At 43.3% G+C, this 20,675-nt stretch overlaps 1 protein-coding gene across 2 annotated transcripts in view; it reads left to right on the top strand.

Annotated features, from left to right (window-relative positions):
* PLA2G12B (phospholipase A2 group XIIB) overlaps window positions 1-20,675 on the top strand; it is a 42,156-nt gene that overhangs the window by 5,949 nt on the left and 15,532 nt on the right. Inside the window, exon 2 of one of the 2 annotated variants that reach the window (XM_069753331.1) lies at window positions 17,722-17,798. In XM_069753331.1, the coding sequence (XP_069609432.1) occupies window positions 17,722-17,798 (77 nt within the window). Of the gene's footprint in view, window positions 1-17,721; window positions 17,811-20,675 lie in introns of both variants that reach the window. The other variant, XM_069753330.1, reaches the window with a different exon arrangement.

Raw genomic sequence — 20,675 nt, 5'->3', positions numbered from 1 at the left:
CAGCCAGTACAGGAGGAGAGCAGAGCACAGCGCTGGAGGACAGACGGCTGTAGGTAAGTATGTACTGTTTGTTTTTTTTACTTATAGGATGGTAACCAGGGTAAACATCGGGTTACTAAGCGCGGCCCTGCGCTTAGTTACCCGATGTTTACCCTGGTTACCAGTGAAGACATCGCTGAATCGGTGTCACACACGCCGATTCAGCGATGTCTGCGGGGAGTCCAGCGACCAAATAAAGTTCTGGACTGATCGCTGCTGCCTGTCACACTGGACGATATCGCTAGCGAGGAAGCTGCAACGTCACGGATCGCTAGCGATATCGTCTAGTGTGACGGTACCTTAACTTAAATCTTCAATCTGCCTTGGCTGAAGTGGCCCGGCTGGAGTCTTGCCACAAAGCCTGCCCCTCCCCTCAATTATTTTCCAATCTTTCTGATGCACGCCTGCGCCTTCGCCAGCTCCTCCTCCATAGAGCAGAAAATTCGCTCAGGAAATCGAAAGCCAAATTCTACTCCATGGGTGACAGGGCAGGCGCCTTACTAGCTAAACGCGTTAAAAAAAAAGAAGCCCAAACCAAAATTGCTTATCTTCTTAAGTCAGATGGTTCTCGGATTTACAACCCAATCCATATCGCTGAAGAATTTGCCTCATACTACTCCTCATTATATAACCTAGATTCTGACGTAAATACTCCTCAACCTTCTCAGGACTCAATTAACGCTTTTTTGAATAAAGCGAATCTCCCCACTGTTAATCCGGAGCAGTTGTCGCTCCTTAACGGCCCTATAGAAGCAACTGAAATCTCCCAAATAATCAAAGAGGCCAAAAAACGCTCTGCCCCGGGTCCAGATGGCTTTTCCTTCTCATACTACTCTCATTTTCTCACTATCCTCTCTCCTTTTGTCATTCGTTTATTTAACTACTGGCGCTCTATGGGTACTATTGAGAGAGAGGGTCTGGAGGCTTGTATTTCGACACTTCCTAAACCTGGGAAACCTATGACCTCTCCTGGCAATTTTCGTCCCATCGCCCTTCTAAATTGCGATGTAAAAATATATGCTAAGGTCTGGGCCAATAGGTTATTATCGGTGCTCCCATCCTTGGTTCACTCAGACCAGGTTGGGTTTGTCCCGGGTAGGCAAACTAGAGATGGTACGAGACGCTTGATCGACCTGCTGGATGTGGTGGAGAGGGGGAGCCTCCCCAGTGTGTTCCTATCTCTCGACGCGGAAAAGGCGTTCGATCGGGTGCACTGGGGCTATATAGCATCTACTTTGCACAAATTTGGTCTTACTGGCCAGATTTTTTCAGCTATTATGGCTTTGTATTCCAATCCTTGTGCCTCAGTTCGCTCAGCCGGCTTTAAATCCCGTATATTTTCCCGTATATTTTCTATTTCAAATGGGACCCGGCAGGGTTGCCCCCTCTCCCCCATCATCTTTGCTTTAGTCATGGAGCCCCTGGCGGCTGCGGTGAGGCAATGCCCTGACATTAGGGGGGTAATGGTGGGAAGTCAGGAGCACAAAAATGGCCTCTACGCCGACGATGTGGTGTTGTCTTGCTCTGCTCCTCTACAGTCACTATCTGCAGTGTCTTCCATTCTTACCCAATTTACTGAAGCCTCCTATTATAAGCTAAATCTGTCCAAGTCCACAATTTTTCCCCTATTTATCTCTTCCTCTCTCCAACTTCAAATCCAAAATATTTACCCTTTCATATGGTCTCCGCTCGGATTCACTTATCTAGGTATTCAAATTACCCATATTAAAAACATTGTTCGCCTTAACTGTGATTCAACCCTCCACGAAATTAAAAAAGAAATTGACCAGCTTGCCTGCTCTCATCTATCCTGGATGGCTAGGATACAAACGTCTAAGATGTTAATTCTCCCTAAACTTATATATCTTTTTAGATGCCTCCCCTTCGCTATCCCCTCTAAGTACCTCTCTGCTTTTCAAGCAATTATTGACCGTTTTATTTGGAATAACAAGCCACATAGAATAAAACGCTCCCTAATGTCTCTCCCATATGCCAGGGGAGGTCTTGGTGCCCCTAATATCCACCTTTACCACAAAGCTGCTCTCCTAGACCCCCTTAAGATTTGGTGGGAGGGGAACTCCTCCCTCCAGTGGTTCCATATTGAGTCGTGCTTTGCCCCTAGGGGTTCCCTCAAACTTTTGCTGGAGATCTGTTTGCTCCAGCCGCCCAGTCGGAGCTCCCCTCTTAAAACAATTTGCTCCGCCACTAAGGTTTGGACAGGTCTCTGCCCTACTTACCTCCCTTTTATATTTGACTACGTCTCTATTCAAGCATTAGAATACGCAATAGATGGTTTGTCTCTCTCTGCCTGGGGGGACTGCGGAATACACCGAGTGAATGATCTCTATAATGAGTCGGGCCTAAGATCATTTGCGGACCTCACTGCTCGCTATAACTTGCCTCCTAGGGCTTTTTTTCAGTATTTCCAAATTCGTAGCCTCCTTAAACATTGTAACTCCTTCGGTGTGGCCGTGTCCCCCCTGGGTATGGAGACCCCAATCCACAGATTTTTCAGACCAAACACGTGGATTGATCATGGCATTTCCACCATTTATAAATCCCTCCTCTCCCATGATTTCTCTGAGAGACTCCCATTTATGTCCACTTGGGAGGGTGCCCTTGCATTCGAGGCTTCCCCGGAGGATTGGAGCATGGCTATGCTGCATCCTTCCAAATTCTCTTCGTGTCTTGGTCACCTCAAACAAAGCAAAAAAATTCAGCTCCTATGGTACTTCACTCCTGTTAAATTAGCTAAATTTTATCCCTCCTCTTCCCCATTATGCTGGAAAAATTGTGGTGTTTCTGGTTCGCTGGCTCATGTATGGTGGAGTTGCTCTAGTGTGCAAATATTTTGGCGTCAGGTTGAAGCGATTCTTTCAGAGGTGACCCATCTTCCTATCAACCTAACTGGCCCTCTAGCAGTATTGGGTATATCTCTCTTGGACTTCCCATCTTCCCTTCAACCCATTATTTCTAATATTCTTGTGGCGGCCCGACAATGTATTGCAAAGCACTGGAAATCTTCTAATATTCCCTCCAGACCTGAATTGATATCCAAAATTAATCTGCACTTTAGTTATGAGTCGATTACTGCGGACTGTCTTGCAAAAAAGAACAAGGTCCTTACGTGGTGGGACCCTTGGGTCTCCTCACCCTTTATTTCCTCGCCTGACCACCATCCCCCTTCTTCTGCCAGCTGACTCAATTGTTTGATATCATAGCTATGTATGCACCCATGTATTGTAATTTTTTTTTGTTTCATTCTTGATCGTGGATATTTACATTTATGTCTGCCTCTTCCCCTCCCCCTTCCTCCCCCCTTTTTCCTTTCCTTGTTGCATTTTAATTGTACTCTGTTTTCTCAATAAAAATTGAATGGTTAAAAAAAAAAACACAGCTTCTTAAAGATCCAGTAAGTGGATGGAATTTATAGAAATTTCATGCGAGCTGTACTTTTCTTTTTCAGACAGTGTAAACTGAACTGCGGTGCGTGTCTGAAATTTGCATTGTTAATTTCTCTTTCAAGTACACTGAGTTTTATGTGCAGATTTTCCCAACGGCATTATACATATGAAGAAAATCTGCAGGTAAAAAATACATGTAATCTGCACTTGATGGTACTGATAAAGTTTTATCAAAGCCAAATACCAGGACATACTGTATAAAAAACAAAGCATTGACACACCAAAAAGAGACAAAAAACAAAGCATCAAAAACACAATAAAAAAAGCATTCAAAAACACAATGAAAAAAAGGTAAGTAACTTAATTTACTTAATAGATGCAGAAATACAAGAGCAAACACATACCAAAAACTCAATATGGGAATGTAGCTTCATGATATTTTCACATAGAGCTTTTTGATGAGCAATTAGATATAGATTCTGCTTCTAAATCCTCATCTAAAACGGCATCAAATGCTCCTTGAATAAGTTTCTTACTGATTAGTATGAAAAAGCTCCTGTCCACAAAGTACTGTTTTTTTACATTATTTTTAATACTTCCCAGTAGAGTTGAGCGACTTTTCTTTTTTTAGGATCGGGTCGGGTTTCACGAAACCCGACATTCTCAAAAGTCGGGTCGAGTGAAATCGGCCGATCCTATAGAAAAGTCAGGGTCGGCCAAAACACGAAACCCAATGCAGTGCAATGGGATACCAATGGTTCCCAGGGTCTGAAGGAGAGGAAACTCTCCTTCAGGCCCTGGGATCCATATTAATGTGTAAAATAAAGAATAAAAATAAAAAATAGGGATATACTCACCCTCGGACGCGCCCTGGTTCTAACTGGCAGCCTTCCTTCCTAAGAATGAGCGCGTGAAGGACCTTAGATGACGTCGCGGCTTGTTATTGGTTGCGTGACCGCCCATGTGACCACTCACGTGACCAATCACAAGCCGCAATGTCATCGAAGGTCCTTCACTTGCTCATTTTTAGGAACGCAGGCTGCCGGTTAGAACCAGGGCGCGTCCGAGGTTGAGTATATCAATATTTTTTATTTTTATTCTTTATTTTACACTTAAATATGGATTCCGATACAGAGTCCCGATATGACAAACATATCGGAACTCAGTATCGGAATTCCGATACCAGATCAGAAGATCGCCGACCTCATGGCCGACCCCACACAGGGGTCGGGTCGAGTTTCATGAAACCCGACTTTGCCAAAAGTCGGCGACTTCTGAAAATGGCCGACCCGTTTCGCTCAACCCTACTTCCCAGTAAAAGTAATAAGAATCTTATCCAAAGAGTATTTGAAACATTTTTATGTAGATTTGCAGTAAAATCTGCTTCTAGATCCTTGTAAACAAAAAACCTGTGTGAATAGACCATAAAAAAGGAAGAGGTGATGCATGCACATGGCTCTCAAAAAAAAAAAGTTTTTTTCAATTAAATTCTGATGTTTCAGAACTCCCATAAACCACAATAAAGCAAGCAAAAGATACGGAAGGCCACTTGTCTACTTCACATAACGCATTTAGCAGAAAGCCACCCCATTTTCCTGATGTATGAGGCCTCCAGAGTTGTTTACACAATTATAGAACCAGAAACACATGGGCTACTTGCACATTGAACAAGTCTGTAAGAACATGTTCACACACACCACCAAAAAACTTGAAGACACAAAAGAGCACAGTGAGGTCAAAAATACTCTGTTGTAAAAAAAAAATCACAGTAATAAGTAAGTGCTAGTCAAAAAATGGAAAAAAACAGGGTATTTAGTTGATACGTTTAAAAAAAAAAAAAAAAAGTATACTGAGCTGCTCCATGAATCGTCAAGGTATACCCATGTAGAGCAGTCCTAACTAATGTATATAATCCCCATCTGATGTATTTAAAAACCTGATCATCTGTATAGTACCTGTATAAGCAGGGTTCAGAGAGGGAATATCCATGTGGACATGGATTAGTATGAAAAAAGCTCCTGTCCACAAAGTACTGTTTTTTTTTACATTATTTTTAGTATTTCCCAGTAAAAGTAATAAGAATCTTATCCAAAGAGTATTTGAAGCATTTTTATGTAGATTTGCAGTAAAATCTGCTTCTAGATCCTTGTAAACAAAAACTTGTGTGAATAGGCCATAAAAAAGGAAGAGGTGATGCATGCACATGGCTCTCAAAAAAAAATCAGGTTTTTTTCAATTAATGTCTAATGTTTCAGAACTCCCATAAACCACAGTAAAGCAAGCAAAAGATACGGAAGGCCACTTGTCTACTTCACATAACGCATTTAGCAGAAAGCCACCCCATTTTCCTGATGTATGAGGCCTCCAGAGTTGTTTACACAATGTACCATTAGTATTTGCCAGTCCTTGCTCCTCAGCTGTACGCCATTACTCTTCTGTGTCTGGCTGTCCAAATATATTCAATCCAGTAGTCAAGTATTTTTTCAGTCAATATGGTTGGGGGCTGCACGAAATGGTATTAGATGCCGCATGTGGCCTCTGGGCTGCAGGCCATGTACCCCTGGATTAGTCATTATTGTGTCAGCCCTGAACAGCACCTTTAAACTGGGCATGCACATTTTGAATTGGGCATGGGCACGTGATCTAATGTGTATGGGGTATGTGATGCAGTGACCCATGTTACAGCCAGGGGGCGCTGTATGTGCTCCTCAGGATACGCATGGAGGTGTATCTATAATGGTGATAATGAAAGTGTCCGGCATGATTGTAAATGTTCGGTATGTGTCGCAGAGGGAGTCTGCGCTGTAAGCCTGTAGTATTGTTGTTCTGGGACCTATAGTCCCACAAGTATTTGTATAGTTAAAAGGGAGGCTTGCAGGGTTAGTCAGAGAGCTGGGCGGGACGGGCTAACCACACACACCTCCCACCTATGGGGGTGGATACAGCTACATAATGTGACCAGGGTCTGGTCACATGGTTCAGAGTGTATGGACCTGAATGGTCAGAGTGTGAGGTCCTGTGAATAGCCTGTTTGTTGGAATGTCCTGGAGTGGACTAGATTCCTGGAAGCACATGGTGAGGACATGGACTGATAGTCTGTGTGTTGCAATGTCCTGGAGTGGACTGGATTCCTGGAAGCACATGGTGAGGCTATGAACTGAAGACCTGTGTGTTGGAAGTGCTTGGGACTGGACTTCCTGAATAGTGCACGGAGAGGCTGTATCAGCAGAGCCTGTGATGGCTACTGTGTTGGGGGAGCTACCTGAAGTGCCCTGGTCACAAGGACGGTGATCCCAGATTGGCAGCTTCCCTGGGAACCAGGTCTGACAGGAGTCAGTGTGTGGAGCAGGAGCTCCTGTAAGGTAACTCCAGATAAAGGGGTTACGGGCAAAGAAGTATCTGCCATTGGAACAGACTGTCAGTGCTTAGGATGTTCCGTTGATGTAAATAATGAATTGTTCGCGGTGCGGTTTATGATGTTTAAAAAACTGGATAGACTTTTTGTGAGAAACCATGCCTGAGGGCTTTAATTCCGTTGCCAAGCGAGTGTCCCCCAACCGACTCAGGTAACTCTATCTCACAGGCAGCACAACAGCATGTTGAAATCCAACATACAGTACAGACCGAAAGTTTGGACACACCTTCTCATTTAAAGATTTTTCTGTATTTTCATGACTATGAAAATTGTACGTTCACACTGAAGGCATCAAAACTATGAATTAACACATGTGGAATTATATACTTAACAAAAAAGTGTGAAACAACTGAAATTATTTCTTATATTCTAGGTTCTTCAAAGTAGCCACCTTTTGCTTTGACGACTGCTTTGCACACTCTTGGCATTCTCTTGATGAGCTTCAAGAGGTAGTCACCGGGAATGGTTTTCACTTCATAGGTGTGCCCTGTCAGGTTTAATAAGTGGGATTTCTTGCCTTATAAATGGGGTTGGGACCATCAGTTGTGTTGTGCAGAAGTCTGGTGGATATACAGCTGATAGTCCTACTGAATAGACTGTTAGAATTTGTATTATGGCAAGAGGTCCGTCACAAAAGAACGGCACATCGCTAGCGATGCGCTTCAGCTAAAAATAACATTGCTGTCAATGGGTGCGCTAACGGACCTGTTGCACGGCGTTAATTGCGACATTTTCGCCGTGCAACGCAGTCCGTTAGCGTTAACCCATTAACGCAATGTGAACCTAGCCTAATGGAACTTGAAAACTCATCTCTTCAAGAAAGGTTACAGGCTGCAGTGACTTCCTGCCACCTCACCACCACCGGAGCTGACAAAATCCCCCAACCCACTGTCCCTTTTCCCATGATCCCGTAGACTAAACCCACAAATGCAGGATCCTCTCCTTTCTGTACCCGTCTGTCATTATTAGTTTGATCATTGAAATTCATATTTTGTATGTAACCTCTTTTCACATGTAAAGCACCATAGAATCAGTGGTGCGCTAAAATAAATAATAATTATAATAACAACTTTATTTGGCATCATGCAATACATCATTTCTCCTGTGGTGGCGCTACAGATTACAGCTGGCTTCCTGTGATTAGCTTATTAAATTAACAATAAGGCATTATCTAAAATAGACAAGCTCTTGTAATGAAATTGGAAAATAGTTTTGTTATGAGCTTCTGTTTAAGGACTCAAAGATGACCTACCGTAAATCCCAGTAAATTTATCACTTGAGGTATGCAATTGTCCTTAAAAATGAATTCACTCTGGATCACCAATAAAATTCGCTTTGTCTACTGTTTATTACAAATTACCTAATCCCTGCAATCTGTAGAAACGAAGTGTAGCCTGTCTCTAGAACAAAACAGAACATGCTTATTGCACATTATGTAATGGGTTGGGGATTATTTATATTTTAATATAATTTATATCACTTTTTAAAATCACATTTTTGAGGAAGTCGTTAAACTTTATAATTAGGTCAATGCTCCATGTATTAATTGCTTATTATATTGATGGATGTAATGCTGATCTATCACCAATACAATAGAGTTGAGCGACTTTTACTTTTTTCGGATCGAGTCGGGTTTCGCGAAACCCGACTGTCAAAAGTCGGGTCAGGTGAAATCGGCCGATTATTGTGAAAAGTTGGGGGCCGACTGAAACACGAAACCCAATGCAAGTCAATGGGGAATCAAAGTCGGCAGTGAGTGGACGACAGGAAAACACCTACAGTGCCTATTTTATTGCTGAAAACATCAATCCTTATTACTTAAGCTTGTCAATCTTAATTTACTTTATAATAATAGTTAGGCATTGAAAACTGGTGGTCATTTGGCTAAAGTTGTGGGGGGTAGGGCTGGCTCAAGATTTTTGTGGGCCCAGGAAACGCAGAATACGTCACGGCGGTGGAGCAGGGAGAGGTAAGCATTTCAACTTTGCAAGTGCTGTGATCCAGAGCAAGCAGGGGGGGCCCACTCGTTGGCACTGGCAATGGGCCCCTCATAGTACGGCGGTGTGTTTGATGGCGGGTGGCGCCTCCCACTGGCAGAGACACTTTTGCGTACTATGAGGGGCCCTGTGCCAGTGACATCACCAATGAGTATGCCCCCCACCTGATGAAGGAACCTGCACTTTCATCTGCACCTTCCTCTTTGCCCCCGTGTAAGGTGGTATAGTATGCGGGAAGGGGAACCTGACTTTCAGCAGGGTCAGATTCTGGCTGTGTAGAGTGCAAGGGTAATGTAGTGGTCTGGGTCAATGTACCAGCAGACTCATCTAGCAGTGGCTGGGCAATGGGCAGGATGAGGAGGAAACACAGATATAGGCCCAAATAATAAAGTAGGCTGAATGCAGTTCAAAATTGTTAACAGGACTAAACAGGCGGCATTGCTTTGTTCAGTGGAGGACAACTGTAATGAGTGGCAGACACAGTTAGTAGGCCCAAATAATAAAGTAGGCTAAATGCAGTTCAAAATTGGTAACAGGACTAAACAGGCGGCATAGCTAGGTACTGGGGTGGGCTCCTCTGCTGAGTAACAGACAGTGGTAGTAGGCGCAAAGTATTAACTGGTGTAAATGGAGGCCAGTGCCCCTGTATATTTTAACTATCATCTATCATTTCAACAAATTTGTATTGGCACTCTCTCGTGGGCAGCGGTACTGGCACAGGGCCCCTCATATTACAATGGTGTGTCTGACGTTGGTTGTGCACCACCACCGTCAGAGACACTTCATTGTACTATGAGGGACACTGTGCCAGTGCCGTTGCCCAAGAGTGGGCACCCCCACCTGTCCAGGCAAACGGTACTCGCACGGGTGCTTGCGCCAGGTGGTGACCACGGCCCTGTGGGGGGGAGTCAGCCCATTTAGGGAGGTATAAAAATGGCCTATGGTGGACATTCAGCAGCTGCAAATGGAGGAATTGGAGAAGTCAGTAAGAGGAGGCCAAAAGCAAGACATTTTTCAGGCAAGCTACGTGTCAGCAGAGGAAGGTGGGGCAAAATAATTTGAAATCCATGATTGGTTAATTTTAATGAAGGTTAGATCATCAACATTCTGGGTGGCCAGACGTGTCATTTTTTCAGTCAGTATTGAACCAGCAGCACTGAAGACTCTTTCCGATAGCACACTAGCTGCAGGGCAAGCGAGCTCCTGTAATGCAACACAATCTAAGTGGCAGAAAGTGGCTGGCTGACATACGACAAACTAACAGGACTGCAGTATATCCACTTTGTGTGAATTTGAATCTCCCTTTTTTTGGGGGGAGACTGAACCAAAACTCAGGCCCAGTGTATATAACAACGCAATCTAAGTGGCAGAAAGTGGCTGGCTGACATACGACAAACTAACAGGACTGAATTATATCCACTTTGTCAGAATTTGAATCTCACTTTTTTGGGGGGAGACTGAACCAAAACTCAGGCCCAGTGCATAAAACAACACAATGTAAGTGGCAGAAAGTGGCTGGAAGATATATGAAAAAATACAAGGACTGTAGTACATTTTCAATCTCCCTACAATGATCTCAGGACAAGTATGGCAGCATTAAAAAGGACAGCTGCACACAAAAAAGTGTGGACAAATAAACAAGATAACTGTGCAGAAAGGAGCAACAGGATTTTTGCTTTTAAAAAAAGCAGTTGGTTTGCACAGTAGCGTGCAAACAGCAATGCAGCCATCAGGGAGCCTTATAAGGCAGCCTAATAAGCTACAGAGATGATGCACAAAAATATAGCCTCCACTGTCCCTGCAAAAAAATGGTGGTGTTGGACAATGGAAATCGCTACAGCGCAAGCAGTTTGGGGCTTAATCTTCCCACCCTAACTATATCCCTCCTTCTGATGAAGCTGCGGCAACCTCTCCCTATGCTACGATCGGCAGAAGTAAGATGGCAGTCGGCGTGCACGCCCCTTTATAGCCCCTGTGACGCCGCAGAAAGCAAGCCAATCACTGTCATGCCCTTCTCTAAGATGGTGGGGACCGAGACCTATGTCATCACGCTGCCCACACTCCTTCATTGGCTGAAAAATGGCACTGAAAGCGTCATACGAAACACGACTTTTGCACGCAGATTGCCGACCTCATGGCCGATCCCACACTAGGATCAGGTCAGGTTTCATGAAACCCAACTTTGCCGAAAGTCGGCGATTTTTGAATTTGTCCGATCCGTTTTGCTCAACCCTACAATACAATATGCAAATCCACTTGCTTAAAATAATTCTGCTTTCAGTGCCATCAAGGCAGTACAGGTGTTACTGGGTGACCCACAAACTGGGCAAACCTGTCAAATCTTTCCCAACTATTACTAGTCACAGTGTCTCCTATAGTAAATGAACAAGCCTCGTTTAAAAAGGAAATAATATATGGGAATAAATATTATGTATTTGACTTGAGTTGTCCTGGTATATTATCTACTTCCTCTGAGGGACCACTAAATATGTGGAAAATCAAAAGGAAGGCTAGACAATAATTTTCTTATACAATATTCCCACATGGGTCCAGGGATTATGAGAGTCATTGACTACAGTGTATGAAATTTTTTTTTTTGCTGAAAAATCAATGGTTTCTCCCCAGGTGTCCATCAAAGGTTCAAGATGGCAGAAGAGAAGTGTAGAAGGGTCATTACCACCCATTATTTTATGATTTCACACACAGGCGCTATGAACTCTAACTGTCGGCCTAACAGCTGTCTCCCGACTTTCCTGTGCACATGAGTGCTCACGTTTTCGATGGTCAGGGTAAAGATAGCTGCTCCCAGACACTTCTGACAGTGGCTTATTTTCCTCAAAAATTAATACATCAAGCGTTGAAACTCTATCTAGCTGACCCTTCTTTCTTCAAACATCATCTGCTTCGAGAGAATTGGGAGGATCATCACACATAAGGTCGTCTACCAGATCTGCTGAAATCAGCGGGTTTGAAAAACTTTCAACAATCCCCCCAAAATGACCAATCATTCATTTCACTTCAGAAAGCGTTGCAGGCTGCCAGAACATATATTCTGTGTTGTATGGAGCTCATTGGATGAGTGTCTAATGGGCCAATCCAGGCACCATGGCATTAATAGCATCATTTTAATGAAACAAAAATGTAAATCATGAGCATACTGTAATAGGTAAAGTTGTACGAGTTGCAGTATCTAGCTATCAAACATGGATCTACAAACGACAGAGGTATTTGAAGGGAATATTCGCCAGTTCAAGAAAGTTAATAAATGATTGAGACATTTGTCTTTTCCTTAGACTTAAGTAGGTTCACCTTCAACCTACGTTAAAGAATGCTATTAGGCAATTGTGTTCATGGTAATTCCCCACCATAATGTTATCTGAATTATTTTTTTTCTGTAGGACTGACCTAAAGGGTTTGAGAAAAAGGATGGATATACAGGGCAAAAATGGGACATTTTCTGCTGAACGGTTTCATTTTATTACAAGACTTTTAAAGGGAAGGAGAACACTTAAACCCAGTTGTGTAAGGCCTGAACAACAGTCTGATGCAAGAGGCTGTAATTAGGTTGTCTGTGGTGAGAGAGATCCAAAGGTTGCACACACGGGACGGCTGTTCAGAGTCCTGATTTCTGAACACCCTTTTCTGTGCTAAACAAGCTCCATATCATGTAGATTTATTTTCATTATGTTTCTATTCACTATAGTATCTTGTGACCCTCAAATTGTGACACCAGGGAAAAAATACAAACCATACCATTTTTTAAAATAAGGAGTAATTTATATGTGTGTCCTCCAAGCCTGCTCTATCATGAAGGTAACAGGTCATCTGCATAAGGAAACATGCCTCAGCAGGATATCACTAGCGAACAGTGTTTAGTCCATTTTGTTTTCTGGAATCTGTTAATAGATCCTCTTTACAGGGGATCTGTCAGTAGGATCAACCTTCCTAAACTGTCTATATGGGCATCTAGGTCTTAGAAAATTGAGTAAACTGATAACTTGATAGCTGCCATCTTCTTTTTAGGGACTCTATAATGACAGGGTCTGTTCCACAGGACTGGCACATAGCAAATGTGGTACCAATATTCAAAAAGGGCTCTAAAAGTGAACCTGGAAATTATAGGCCAGTAAGTCTAACCTCTATTGTTGGTAAAATATTTGAAGGGTTTCTGAGGGATGATATTCTGGATTATCTCAATGAGAATAACTGTGTAACTCCATATCAGCATGGGTTTATGAGAAATCGCTCCTGTCAAACCAATCTAATCAGTTTTTATGAAGAGATAAGCTATAGACTGGATCAAGGTGAGTCATTGGACGTGGTATATCTTGATTTTTCCAAAGCATTTGATACAGTGCCACACAAGAGGTTGGTACTAGGGTTGATCGATCACCCTAAAAATCGGATCGGAAAGGATCGGTCCGATCACACTTGAAAATTGGCAATCGGGAATTCTGATTTCCGATCTTCATTGAAGTCAATGGGGATAAAAAATCGGAGACTTTGTGCGTGTGTGTGCGGGACCATCAGGGGTCTGTGCGGGCCTCTCGGGGGTCTGTTTGGGCCTCTGAGGGGTCTGTGCGGGCCTGCCGGGGGTCTGTGCGGGCCTGCCGGGAGTCTGTGCGGGCCTGCCAGGGGTCTGTGCAGGCCTCTCGGGGGTCTGTGCGGGCCTGCCGGGGGTCTGTGCAAACTGCCAGGGGTCTGTGCGGGCCTGTCGGGGGGTCTGTGGGGGCTGCCGGGGGTATGTATGTATGTAGTATGTTGTATGTAGTATGTATGTTTGTGTTTTTGTTTTTTTTACATTCAACACATTTGCCGGATGATGGGACTATAACTCCCATCATTGGCTAATGTGTCAATCACTGTCATTGTAGCAGGCATAGCCCGATGGGACTTGTAGTCCCATCGGACGATGCCTGCACACACACACAAAGACCCCCGAGAGGTCCGCTCAGACCCCCGACAGGCCCGCACAAACCCCTGACAGGCCCACACAGACCCCCCGGCAGCCCACACAGACCCCCAACGGTCCCGCACAGACCCCGCCCACGCACCACCCACACTCCGCCCACACTCTTGCCCCCCTCCCGAACTGGATGTGCCCACACTACAGAGGCTCTTCATTGGGTGGTTCATGTGTCAATGACAAGCATTGTGCAAAAAAAAATACACTCTTCCGATTTCCGATCACATTCAAAGATCGGAATCGGGATTCGGAATTCTGATCATAGTGAAAATAGGTATAATTCCGATTTACATGATCGGATCGAGCAACCCTAGTTGGTACACAAAATCAGAATGCTGGGTCTGGAGGAAAATGTGTGTAAATGGGTAAGTAACTGGCTTAGTGATAGAAAGCAGATCGTGGTTATAAATGGTATATTCTCTAACTGGGTTGCTGTGACCAGTGGTGTACCGCAGGGGTCGGTGTTGGGACCTATTCTCTTCAACATAACAATCTGGTAGAAGGTTTACACAGTAAAATATCAATATTTGCAGATGATACAAAACTATGTAAAACAGTCAATACAAGAGAAGATAATATTCTGCTACAGATGGATCTGGATAAGTTAGAAACTTGGGCCGAGAGGTGGCAGATGAGGTTTAACAATGATAAATGTAAGGTTATATACATGGGAAGAAGGAATCAATATCACCATTACAGACTGAACGGGAAACCACTGGCTAAATCTGACATGGAGAAGGACTTGGGGATCCTAGTTAATGATAAAATTACCTGGTCAGCTTGTGCCAAGCAGCGGTTGCCAAGGCAAACAGGATCATGGGGTGCATTGAAAGAGGTCTGGATACACATGATGAGAGCATTATACTGCCTCTGTACAAATCCCTGGTTAGATCGCACATGGATTACTGTGTACAGTTTTGGGCACCGGTGCTCAGGAAGGATATAATGGAACTAGAGCGAGTACAAAGGAGGGCAACAAAATTAATAAAGGGGATGGGGGAACTGCAATACCTAGAGAGATTAGCAAAATTAGAATTATTTAGTCTAGAGAAAAGATGACTGAGGGGCAATCATATAACCATGTATAAGTATATAAGGGGACAATACAAATATCTCTCCAAGGATCTGTTTATACCTAGGAAGGTGACAGTCACAAGGGGGCATTCTCTGCTTCTGGAGGAGAGAAGGTTTTTCCACCAACATAAAAGAGGATTCTTTACTGTTAGGGCAGTGAGAATCTGGAATTCCTTGCCTGAGGAGGCGGTGAAGGCAAACTCAGTCGAGGGGTTCAAGAGAAGCCTGGATGTCTTCCTGGAGCGTAACAATATTGTATCTTACAGTTATTAGGTTCTTTAGAAGGACGTAGATCTGGGGATTTATTCTGACGGAATATAGGCTGAAGTGGATGGACAAATATCTTTTTTTTGGCCTTGCAAACTATGTTACTATGATCCAACAACATTACTTTGTAATGAGACGAAGTTCAGCTCTCCTGTACTGTGTTCATTATAATTACACACAGCTCTGCAGTGAGATCAGGAAAGTAAACTCTCAGTCATTACATGTCTCACACTGGTAACGCCCTCTTTTATGTAAAATAAGCTCTGTAGGCAGATTCTCGGATAGATCTATGTCCAGCCCACAGATCATAACAGTTCATTTATTTTTATTATGAAAATGTGGATTCCTCTGAAATAAAAGAACGAATTGAAGTTATTGAGGTTTCATTTTAATCAACTTTCTATGACCTGTGTGTCCATATAGATGGCTAAGGAGGGTCTATGCTTCTAACAGATTCCCTTTAAATGTATTTCATTTTTATTTTTAAAGACTATATGGCTGCCGCCAGAATAGTATAGGTGATTAAAAATAAATTATTCTCCAGCTCTAATTTTGGTCATAACAGGAATACAGCAACAAAATGGTGATAAGACCTAGTGTTATGCATAAAAAATATTGGATTTTTTGCTATCAGTTATTTAAGTTGGTGCCTACCACAGAGGAAGCTATTTGGTCCCTTAGTGACCTATAGAGGATATACCATTGGAACAAATATCAATCCACCAGTGCCTGTATATTCAGTTCTGTAAAGTACACTGCATTGTTCTGAACCAGTGACTCCTTGGGAGGTGTTTACAATAGAGATGAATGAACGTTCTTTAATAAGGTGTCCTCAGAGCACGCTCGGGTGTTGAGTGTCTTCAGGGTGCTTGAATTATATGTTGGCGTCCCCGCGCCTGCATGTCTCTAGGCTGTTCCACAGCTGCAACACATGCAGGGATAACCCAACATATTTTTCGAGCACGGAGAAGATACTCTTAGGCCAGGTTCACATTGCGTTAACAGCAGCCCGTTCAATACATACGTTAACGGGCTGCTATTAATGCAAGTGCCGATGTGTCATCACGCTAGCGCAGATAGAGCTAGCAGATGCTCTATCTGCGCTAGCAGTGACGGACCCGGAAACGCTGCAGCCCGCGTCTCAGGGTCCGTTACTCAATGACGGCACATCGCTAGCGCACGCCCATTGTGGGCGTGCACTAGCGATGCGTCCAACATGGGACATAATGGCGGCGTTAACGGATTGCGTTACACCTCGTTATGCCGCGGTGTAACATAGTCCGTCTAGCGGACGCCACAGACGCAATGTGAACCCAGCCTTAGCACGGGAGCACCTTCGCTCATTACTAGTTTACAAGTCCCCTAAATATCTGCACCAGCAAGAGCCTAAAAGTAGTCTCTTTATTTCTAAGGGTTCCCTAAAAGGGGCATATTTTTGTCTAGGTTTTCTCCATAGTAAAATGGTGAGGAATTACAAAAACACATAAGAAAAATAACCGAAAGCCATGTCTATGGATAATAGAATGTAAAACTGACATAGACATATGACAGATAGATGAAAGATGAAAAAGAATGACCTTTACAGCAGAAGAGAGATGTATTGTTCATTGTTAGATCTGTCATATGTCTATGACTAAATACTAGTGGTGGAATCCAACTTTCATAACATATATATCAACTTGGATAAAAAAAATAAACTTTAATATTACCGTTAAAATCAGCAAATATCACATATAACCAAAAAATGAAAAAAAGTGCAAGGTGCAAAAAGCAGACAACAGTCAAAATTCAACGAGATACATCCTAGGCGGATGGAGTAACACTCTTCTCTTTTGCTCTAGTTAGATCCTAGAATATAACATCCCCCCTTTTAAAAAATAAAACCAAAACACAAATTGGCAAGTTGCAGGGTGTATATATGCTCTGTAAGGATCAGACAATAATGGTGGATGATTAAATAACACCCCCCAGTTTATGCTCTCTCGATGTATGAAAGTAGTCAAAAACACTATTGCATAAAATGGATGTATACCACAAAACCAAATTGCCTATCAAACTATCAATGAGTGCGACCTTTTATAGCTTGAGGACCTTACATCTTCTCCTCGGTCCAACAACCCTCCACAAGTAAGACCCTGTCATCCAGCCACCCACCACCGGGGTCTGGAAAAGGAAGAAACCAGGGTCAGCAATGTCACATGTGCCAAATATTAAGATGGTATTTTTTTTAATCCAAGTTGATATATATGTTATGAAAGTTGGATTCCACCACTAGTATTTAGTCAAAGACATATGACAGATCTAACAATGAACAATACATCTCTCTTCTGCTGTAAAGGTCATTCTTTTTCATCTATCATCAAACATATCTTTTCCTGTTAGAACATATAGACCGTTACCAATGATTACATCTTTGAAAATATCTCTGGCCAGCTACAGGAATGAAAGGTCAGACAATTCTGTAGAATCTTGTTAACAGACCATTTGTTAGAAGTCAACAAGATAATACTATTATAAATGTCCATTGTTAAAGCAATGTTTCTTTGGAATCTCTTAAAGGTAAAGCCCCACTTCCTCGACCAGAGTACAAGCCTCCGGAACCCAATGGCTGCAGCTCCTACTTCCTTGGTCTCAAGGTACCAGAGAGTGTATGTACCACTAACATCTTTGGTATTCTAGGCACAAACAACAATTAACATAATTAAATATTCAGTCGGCTGTGGATGATTCCAAAAATGTGGCCACTTTTTGCAGAAACTGTGCCACATCTGTCAATAAGTCTGATACTGCAGATCAGGGATATCCAACTAAATAATGTACAATCCTGTTAAAGAGAAACTACTGTATTACTTACCTTAAAAAAATTGCGTTAAATGTCACTCCACTGCAGAAATATTCACATTTTTTTATTCTTGAGTACAGTAAAGGAGATCTCTGCATTGTAGTTCAACTGGGCGTTTCTTCCGAGTTTTCTCTGTGAACTTGCGCGTTCACCCCTCCAAGATGCTGCCAATCACAGCTCAGCAGCTGATCTAGCGGTCTGTCAGTCTCAGATGCTGCAGAGAGCTGCGATTGCCAGCCTCTAGGAGGGAGGAGTGAAAGCCTAGTTGCATAACCAGCAGAGATTTCACATAGTCCGCTACAGAAGAAATCAATGTGAATATCTCTGCAATGGAGCAAGGCAGCGCAAGAAGAAAAGAGCGGCAGAATCAATGGAGATTAATACAAGTTATTTAACTCAATATTTTTGTGTGCAAGTGACCGGTTTTCATTAAAGGGATATTGCTAGCTTTATGGCATACATGCTAATGACTGTCAGCAGGTTTTCCCCATATGAGATACGGTCACCACCTCTTCACCTTTCATATACAGCAGTGTTTCCCAAACTCCAGTCCTCCCAGACCCCAACAGGTCATGTTTTCAAAATTTCCATAGTGCTGCACAAGTGGGAGAACTCCTGATACTTCCATCACCTGTGCAATACTAAGGAAATCCTGAAAACATGACCTGTTGGGGTCCGAGAGGACTGGAGTTTGGGAAATACTGATATTCAGCATACTAATATGCTGTGTATATGCCCCCGATCTGGCATGCAATAAAAGAAAAACACCTTCTATCCTACTTCCCTGAGGGGAGGTCGGGTCCGAGGGGAGTCGCTGGTCTTGGCTCGGCGCCTTACTTCCTTTTTGCTTTGTGTGGATGAAGCGTCCCTAAGTCATCTGTTGTGGATTCTGTCTTTGGGCTCCCTCTGGTGGTTACAGATGGTACTGGGTGACTTGTGTTCTCTGCGGTCTCTGGTGTCCACCTGTTCTATCAGGATATGGGAGTTTCCTATTTAACCTGGCTTTCTTGTCATTTCCTCGCCGGCTATCAATGTAATCAGTGTGTCTTGTTACCTCTGCTTCCCGCTTCTGTATTCTTCAGGACAAGCTAAGTTTTTGATTTTCCTGTTCCACGTTTTGCTTAATTTTTGTCTTAGTCCAGCTTGCAGATATGTGATTCCTTTTTGCTGGTTGCTCTAGTGGGCTGATATTACTCCTCATGTTCCATGAGTTGGAACATGAGTTCAAGTAATTTCAGGATGGTTTTTTGTAGGGTTTTTCGCTGACCGCGCAGTTCACTTTTGCATCCTCTGCTATCTAGCTTTAGCGGGCCTCATTTTGCTGAATCTGTTTTCATAACTACGTATGTGCTTTCCTCTCATTTCACCGTCATTACATGTGGGGGGCTGCTATTTCTGTGGGGTGTTTCTCTGGAGGCAAGAGAGGTCTGTGTTTCTTCTAATAGGGAAAGTTAGTTCTTCGGCTGGTGCGAGACGTCTAGAATCATCGTAGGCACGTTCCCCGGCTACAGCTAGTTGTGTGTTGAGGTTCAGGATCGCGGTCAGCTCAGTTTCCATCACCCTAGAGCTTGTTTTGTTTTTTGTGCTTGTCCTTTTGTGATCCCCTGCCATTGGGATCATGACAGTCATCCCCACAGGGTCCCTATCATCGTACTCCTGTGCAGGCATACTTCTCTTCCCTTTTGAGGTCAGAGCCAAGAACTGCAGTGTGTATGTGCCAGCAAAGGTCAAAGATCCCCGGTGCACGTGAACTGCAGTATTTTGCTCTGCCATGGTCAGGCCAGAGAAATACGCCCACGTAGGAGCACAATGCCGAGGAACACTGTGTGGAGGAAGTAGGGACGCGTTATCCACACAAGCACAGATGGAGGACGGCATTGAAAGGAGAAGTGAGGCACTGGGCCAAGATCAGTGGTGTCTCTCGAATCCGACCGCCCCCCAGGTGAGTATAATAAAAGGTGTTTTTCTTTTGTTGCAGGCCGGATCGGGGGCATATATACAGCATATTAGTATGCTGTATATGAGGGATGAAAGGTGGTGGCCGTATCTCATATGGGGCAAACGTGTGTTAGATTTCAAGGGAAAGCAGGATCCAAGATTCTCAGCCCTTTGGTTTTGCTTGCTTGCTATCAGCCTATTTTCTCTCCACTTTCCCATTTAAATAATAAAATGGTGGATCTGGGGCAAATAGTTGTTGACCAAATGAGTGTTTAGCCAAACGTTATTTTATGTAAGTATGCTGTGGTACCACTTTTTGTAAACCAATTATTCTCTTGTAATACAGTTGAAATCAGAATTATTCACCCCCATTGCAAATTAGGTTCATTTACAGGTCTTCTGCTGTTTGCAATAAACCAATGAAACAAGAACAATTTAAATTGCTAAATACAACTAGTGTAACAAGGGGTTTATCTAAATTCAACATAACATGCCACTTTTATTAACTACTGCAGTCTCAGAATGATTCATTCCCTTTATGATAGGCATCTTTAGTACTTAGTGGAACAACGTTTCTTGGTTATCACCTGATGCAAACATGATGCACGCCCTGACACCAGCTTGGTGTTAGGCCGGGGTCACACTAGAGAGGAATACGGACGTATGAGAGGCGCAAAAAAACCACATTGCACACTGACCAATGTTTCTCTATGGGGCAGCTCCTATCTGGCGT

The sequence above is a fragment of the Ranitomeya imitator genome, chromosome 2 (assembly GCF_032444005.1).
Source record: "Ranitomeya imitator isolate aRanImi1 chromosome 2, aRanImi1.pri, whole genome shotgun sequence".
NCBI classification, from domain to species: domain Eukaryota; kingdom Metazoa; phylum Chordata; class Amphibia; order Anura; family Dendrobatidae; genus Ranitomeya; species Ranitomeya imitator.
This window is presented reverse-complemented; position numbering and strand designations above follow the sequence as displayed.